General features: G+C 39.5%; 1 protein-coding gene across 1 annotated transcript in view; it reads right to left on the bottom strand.

The window, feature by feature from the left end:
• The window catches only part of LOC123980382 (ladderlectin-like), a 2,859-nt gene extending 850 nt beyond the window's left edge, over positions 1 to 2,009 (bottom strand). The window contains exons 1-6 of the mRNA XM_046064743.1: positions 1,950 to 2,009; positions 1,460 to 1,533; positions 1,332 to 1,373; positions 889 to 1,004; positions 635 to 757; positions 454 to 559 (exon numbers count right to left, since the gene is read on the bottom strand). Of these exons, the coding sequence (XP_045920699.1) occupies positions 454 to 559; positions 635 to 757; positions 889 to 1,004; positions 1,332 to 1,373; positions 1,460 to 1,520 (448 nt within the window). The 5' untranslated portion in view covers positions 1,521 to 1,533; positions 1,950 to 2,009. The remainder of the gene's footprint in view (positions 1 to 453; positions 560 to 634; positions 758 to 888; positions 1,005 to 1,331; positions 1,374 to 1,459; positions 1,534 to 1,949) is intronic.
• Positions 2,010 to 7,798: the final 5,789 nt, after the last annotated feature.

Below are 7,798 nucleotides of genomic sequence, written 5' to 3'. Positions count from 1 at the left end.
CACCAGGTGTCATCCCAGCGCTTATCATCTGAAAGTACCAACGACACAGCAGTTAAGGCGACACTACAAAAACCAACATGTGAAAGTATGTATACTGATATTCACAAAGAAAGAATATTTGAGACTGAAAGTTCATTCAGTCTCACCACTCGACCCATTTCATTTTAAGATCTTAAAATACGCAGGACAATGGAAATTTGAAAAACCTACAATTCCATGACACTTCATCAAACTCTAACTACTGAGGAAGTTCATGTATTATGGTCAACTACTAATGGACCACGTGATGGGATTGTTCTGTGCACACAACACAGCACTATGCCATACATACATAGCATTTTAACAGCAAAGATTTTTGTTTAATAAGAGAAAACCTTCCAAAAAAGTATAGATATGAGTGTATTATATACTCATACATAATGCTCTAAATGAAATCAGTACGCTGTGATTTACCTCCATAATTTATCTGTAGACAGTGCTGCTTGCCCTGAAAGTTATCAAACCCTCCATAATACCGATAGTTGAAGGGTGTACCATCACTCCACAACCACACACCCTCCTAGAAGACACAACAAAATATTAAATGAATTAATAACACTAATAACCAGAAGACCTCGTGTAAAGATAAATATACCTCTTGTGCATCCGAGCCTCCAATCCATGTTTCTTTGTTCTCACGACTTGCGCTTGTGATCAGCCTCTGAATCTTATGGTACTCTTCGGCGTTGTGAACGGACGCAAGGTTTCCACCCATGGACTCAGTTTTTCTACAGTGGAGATAAAAAGACACAGAAAGAGAGAGACAGAGAGAACTTACCAAAGTAAAAAGGACGACACCAAGTTAGCAGAACATGCAAATTACCCAAATGTCTATGTATGTACTAAAACAACACTCTTTACCTCAGCTTGGGCCCAAGTCATTGGTGTTGGAACGTAGTGGAAACGGCGACAACTGAACTCAGACCAGCCACCAGAACAAGCTGTCGACCTCTTGACCAGGTTTGCTGAGAACAAATACAGTTAATCAGTTAGTGAGTAATGTGGAGTCTCCAGTTAAAGTCTCTATATGTAGAATTATTTCCATATGAAATCAGTTTATTTTGATGACATGACACTAAAACATAACGGCATAACATGATATAAGATAACATAAGTCAACATAACATAATAAAACATAACACAATGTTAAACCTGTAACAGTATAATATGAAATGTTCAATATAATGCAACAGAATACATAATATAAGTTATATAAACATTTTATCAGGGAAAAGCTTTTAATTTAAACAACATGTAGTTGAAGTCATCAGCAGAGCTTCAGAACAACACACACTCACCTGCTTGGCCATTTTCGGGCGTTTCCTCTGGAAGAGCTAGAAAGTTTGACACAGCAGTTATTGACCTGGATTGTTATTGTTTAACATATTCATCTGCAACACTTTCTGTTTATAAAACTCACCAGCAGCTTGAGTCAGAGCCATCATGGCACAAACAAGTGCAGCCACAGTCAAAATCTTCATGGTGGAGATGGGGCTGGGTAATAAAACAATAATGATAATTATTAACAATTACCGTGACTTGTTGTTTTGAATGTTCTACATCATATTTGCATCACATTTAAAACCACAGCTAACTATCTGTTTTATTCAAGTTTCACTCAGGAGCAAAAATCTACCTTCAAACTTGAGAGAAATAATGAATTGACATTTATTGTGAAAATTATCAATATTGAATGATCTGAGATTTCTTTTTCCATTATGACGTTTTTTGCCATTTACCCAGCACTAGGTGGAGATAATGCTTATTTTAAAGTTGATGATTATCATCATCAAAGAGAGACAGACATGCTAGGAATATTTCAGAAACAGATTTAGTGACTGCAGTCCTCCTCCAAATTAGAAAGAACAAAATAGAGACAAAATTGATTGAGAGAGAAAAGTGAAGCAAACCTGCTGGAGGATTATCTTCTCTTCTTCTCAGTGTCAGCCTGAGTGTAGATGCTGAAAAAGACCTTCACCTTCACTTCTTTAAATTGAAAGGCATCCTAAAAATTGGGCAAATATGTAAATGCACCTATGTAGCTCTTTTCTGCCTCTGCATGGATTTAGTGACTCACTAAAAGACTTAAACATGCAGATTGAAGGACGTGGGGATTGAACCACCCACTCTCTGATGAAGATAACCTGCTCCACCTAAAATCTCCTAAATTATTAACGACTTGTTGTTTAAATCTGCAAAACCATGTACCGTAAGACACATGGGTTTCAGGTTCATGTCTATGTAAGGCAACACACATTTGTAGATTTTTATTGCATTCATTTGTCAGATACCATATATACAAAAACATGAATCTCATACAAAGAGAAGAGATGTATGTATTGCATGTATCAGTTCTAACTCCTATCCAGGCAAAAGGGATCTGGAGGGCCCTATATTGAACCGCACTGAACCCCCCACCCCTTCGGTAATCACATCATAGACACATCATTCCAATCTTAAAAAATTTCTTTATTACCAGGATAGTTTTAGAAAGTGTATACAGCGCATGCACATACATTATAGTAAATTTAAAATGCAAACCCCCCACCACCATCCAGGATGTGCAAAATGATTATCCCTCAGCTGTTAGGGAAATCCTGCCTATGGTAACTTTTTTCACACCGACTTGCACATGCAGGAGAGCTGCATTCATGCATGACGGTCTACAGCCTAGGTTTGGTCGGTTAAGTGCACAGTTCAGAGTACATTTCATATGATATGTTTTTCCTTTGAAGTCGCACCGTCATCTGATATTGTGATGAGGGCCAATGTCTTATTTTTTTGTTGATAAGATTTTCAACAATTTAATATTTGCACTAGATGGCTGGAAGGACAACCTATTTTATGTTGTATTGTAATTAAATGTGTTATTTAAAAAATAAACGTTTCCAATGAAACGTCCAATTATTAAAGTTTTAAGCATTACAGTAGGCCTGCTGTACTCTAGCCTTGTTCTTCTCTTGACAAATGTTGGGCTGATGTTCACAACTCTGTTGTCACTTTATAGCATAAAAGAGTGTATGTCCTCATTATAACATGGATTTTTGTTGAGCGGAGCATATATGAGGGGTGACTTTATATTGTTATTGTGCATCAGGTGATGTTACACAGTAACCCAAAAGTAATAGTGTAACTAGTTACTTTCAGCAATGAGTGATCTAGTAAAGTAAGGCATTACTTAATAAAAAAGCAACTAGTAATGTGTAATCCATTACCTTTTTTGATTAATTACCCCAACACTGAGCCTAACTGAGACACACGGTGGGGTGGTGATATCAATTTGCTGAAAGACAAGCCTGATGCCAGCCTTCCTGAATCCTGCTTGTTGTCTGTTGGGACAGCCTTTTCGTGGGTCTGCTTCAGCACTGAGGAGAAGTGCTTCTTTCGCACCACCATGTCTCTTTTCACCAGGCCCATGCAACTGGCAGAGTGCAAAATGCCTAGGGCTCCAACACCGTCTGGGCCGGCCCTGTCTGTTTGTCTGTTAATTGTTCACCACTGTCCACTCAGTGTTCATGAAAAGGAACATGGAAAGTTACTGTTGCTTTACTTCTAACAAGTTTCTACCCACCCCTGGTGACAGGGGCCCTATTAACGGGGTACTAATGGGGTGGAATCTACGTCAGTACAAACAGACCACAGTCCCCATGCTGTTTGTTGCATGAGATGAGCACGTCTCGTCAGTGGTGGGGGCTCATCTCTGCAGGAGACAAAGGTGCAACTGGATGCCCCGCTCGTTTCAGAGTGTTGGACATGTCCCTGCCACTGCAAAGTGTGTCATGGTGTGTTTAATCAATATTGACATCTGTCTTTATAATTTGATTGTTTTGGATCTGTTCCCAAGCTTTAGAGTGCAGCTTTGTGAGACCACATCCTTCTGCTCACCTACAAAGTCCTAAATTGTCAGGCACTATCACATGTTAAATTCAATTCAATTCAATTTTATTTATATAGCGCCAAATCACAACAACAGTTATCTCACAGCGCTTTTCATGAAAGAGCAGGTCTAGACCGTACTCTGTGATGATATTTACAGAAACCCAACAGTTCCCACCAAGAGCAGCACTAGGCGACAGAGGCAAGGAAAAACTTCCTTTTAAGAGGCAGAAACCTCAAGCAGAACCATGGCTCAGGGTGGGCGGCCATCTGCTTCGACCGGTTGGGGGTGAAGGAGAGAGAGAGAGAGAGAGAGAGAGAGAGAGAGAGAAGGGAGGCAGCCTACACAATATACACACAGAGGTACAGACAGTGAAGGTAATGTTGCTATAGACTAAATGAAAAATGGTACAGATATTTATAATAGTGTTAATGGTAACAATCGTAATGTTAATGACTATAATAACAATAATAACAATAAGACTAGCAACAATAGTCGTTGCAGCAAAGGGTGTCGAGCAGGAACACGGGGGCAGCAGGTGACCCGCAACCACAGATCCAGACTCCACAGCTCTAAAGCTAGTTGTCTGACACAGCAGGTATGAGTTGAGGGAAGGCTGTAAGATTTATATTTGACACTTCGGCTGCTGTCCGTGGGGCTAATCAGAGGCTACAGGTTTGCAATTGCAGAACAGATAATAAATAGGGATAAAAAAAGAACATTGACATAGTAATTGTTTTCTTAATGGTAACTTCACTGAGGAGGAACACTCATGTTTACATTAACAGACTGCTGTTGTTTAGATGCATTTATTTGAATTATAAAAAGGTCAAGCTTTGAGAATAGGAGAGACATGCTGTGTTATAGATTGCAAAAAAGCAAATGCATGCTCAAAAAGTAGTTTTTTGTACTCAAAACTTTTATCTCCCAAAAGACAGCAGTGTCACACTGCTTCCTTTCAAATGTCTTATGTATTTAAATTGAATATTTAAGAATTTCTTTCTCTGAAGGACCAGTGCCACCAATGAGCACCAGTTAATGGCACTAGTGAGTCAAACTACATTCTGACACACAACAGGAAGAACCACTGTGTGCAAATTTAAGATGATGTAGCATTCATAATTTATAATAATATTTCTTCTTCTGTCTTGACCAGAAAGATAAATAACCTAATATTTTGTGGTATAGAAATACTACAAAATGTAGAGTGTACAGTATTATTCAGCGTAATAGTAACTCTTCTTTGAGATGCAATATACCATCATGGCCTAAAATATGGTGCCAACCTGCATGTCTGTCACATAATTCACTACTTCTCCCAGAGAATCCTCACAATTACAAATGCTTTGGTATTCACATGTGTATTTGTTTGCATTGAAAAAACAAAACAAAATGCCAAATCTGAGACATTCCACACAGAACACCAAAAACAAGACAACATTTTTACCACCTTTTTTAAATCTTCAGAAATAATTATATTTCAAGCATGTGATGCTCCTTTAAATCATATTTAAACTCACTTTAGTCATTTACAGATGCTGGAAATATAGAAATCACACTTACAACAAGTGAAAATGGAGAAAGGTTGACTCAACCTTTGTATTGTACCACACTGAGCATGGACAAAAGACAGAACACAAAAGAGTGGTCTGAGGATTTGAGAACCACAATTTTGGAAAAGCATGGACAATCTCAAGGCTACAAGTCCATCTCCAGAGATTTTAATGTTCCTTTGTCCACTGTGCACAACACTGCGAAACGTTTTACAGACCAAAGCACTGTAATCTCCCAGGACGTCAACAAAAGAGAAAATTGATGAAAGATTGCGATGGATTGCTTGAATAATGAATATTTATCAACTTCCAAATACATTCAGGCTGACCTGCAGCAACTTATCTTGTCATCTCTTAAAAAACAGCACTGACCACAGACACAAAAAACATACACAGAAACATCACACACGTTACACTCAGTAACTTGCTCTTTGTCACTGAGTAATGTGCCTTTATTGTCTTTCTACTAACCAACGCAAATTGTATGATGATCAATGTAATTAAAAAGCATTCAGCAGCTGTATGCAGTCATTCAGGTACAGATATATTGAAATCAAAAATAGCTTTGTCTTAAATCATCCCTGTTACTCCCTAATAATCACTGTCTAAAACCGGTAACCAGCAAGTTTATACTGAGGATATGTAGTTAAGCTTTGTTACATCTTATATAACCATTATAACCTTTTCCCCTAGTGTTTAGTCTCGTTTTAATTGTCTTTATCCGAATGTCGATATTGTAGAGAGAGAGATTAAAGGGAAATATGTGCAACGTATTTTTCTTTATTCCAAAAGAAAGTTAACACCTTTGGGGTGACTTCCCCTGAGATCCACTCCCAAATTGACGTCACCACGGCCTAACGGAGGCAGATAAAAGGGCCTTTTTGTCTGTCTCTTCTCTTCTAAAAAAAAGCTCTCTTGAAAATAAACGTATACACTCTCTAACTTCCTTTACTTTTAAAATTCCGATCTTTTTTTCCATTTCGTACTTAAATTTTCTTCAGACGAGCTGAGAAAGAACCTTGAATCCCAATTTTCTTAGCTGGAGATTTGATTTCTGATTGTTCTTTGGAGCTGCCTGGGTGAAACTTTCCCCAGATCTGTTTAATCTCAGCAACATTAAATAGCCTATATTCCCGGGGCCTCCCGAGTTTATTTGATTTTGTTGTTGCAACCTCATCCAACCGTTTTGAACAACTTTGGACCAGAAACTCAGAAGCCTTCATTTATGGCCTTGAATAAATGAAACCACGGCTCTGACGACAGAACCCTGAGTGGGTTCCGCTATAGTGACAGCAAACGAACTGAGATCAGAGCAAAAGCCTTGGCTGACAGCCCGTTGCTGCAAGCGCTTCCCACAAAGGACTCCGGAACAAATCCACCAGTTTCAAACTCAACTCGAAAACGCCACTGGGGTCGGGCCAGAACCGACTCCACGAGCCAACCGGCAGTCGAGCCTTGTTACGGGACCTGCGGCAACGGTAGGGCAAAACAAACCACATTCTGTGACTCGTTGGTGTTCTGTAGTTGGCTCTATCCACATTTAATAAAACCCTAGATTAGTCAAACTAAATCTGCGACATAATTTCGGTCATTCGTTCCCTCATACTCGTAGAATTCTCTCCCTCTACAATATAAACTGAAATTCAATTGAGCCTTACAAAGGCCACCCTGTTCATTACCTCCTGGTTGTCATGTTGACTGTTGTCCCTGTAATATATACACTGCACTTGCATCATCTTGTCACAAGATCTCTGACGTAATTGCTGACGTAATCTGCACTCTACGCATGCGTTGGCGTCTGTAGCCACCTGTCGGAAGCTCCGTCTTGAACCGGACTCTTATCCAGTTTTAATCCACTTTTTTCGTTACATTTTTTATATCCTTTTATTTAACTTAACTTTATTTAAGTTTTACGTGGGTTAAGGATTTTAGTCATCCGACATGGATTTTAAGATAGATGACCGTAAAAACGCGATCAACGCTACTGACCACAACGAAGCTCCGGTGACTATGCAAGCCGAGATAACTCTGCCCCTTGAGGACTGCTCACTCCTTAAGAAAGCGAACAAAAAGATTGCTGACCTTATGGAAGACATCCGACGACTTTCAGAGGAACTCAAAGAGAAAGATTCCCTGCTGACTGGCTTTATGGATGTAGCTTCAGTACAAGCCAAACAGATTGTTTCTCTTAGCGCAACCGCTAACATCCAGGACACCGTGTTATGGGACCCCTCTAGTCTTCCCAGGCTTTCATCCTGCTCGACTCCGAAGCATCAGTCAACCTGGGCTGAAGTGGTGGTCCGTGGCTGCAAGAGAGGCTCGGATGGGG

The sequence above is a fragment of the Micropterus dolomieu genome, linkage group LG12 (genome assembly GCF_021292245.1).
Source record: "Micropterus dolomieu isolate WLL.071019.BEF.003 ecotype Adirondacks linkage group LG12, ASM2129224v1, whole genome shotgun sequence".
In the NCBI taxonomy this organism is placed as follows: domain Eukaryota; kingdom Metazoa; phylum Chordata; class Actinopteri; order Centrarchiformes; family Centrarchidae; genus Micropterus; species Micropterus dolomieu.
This window is presented reverse-complemented; position numbering and strand designations above follow the sequence as displayed.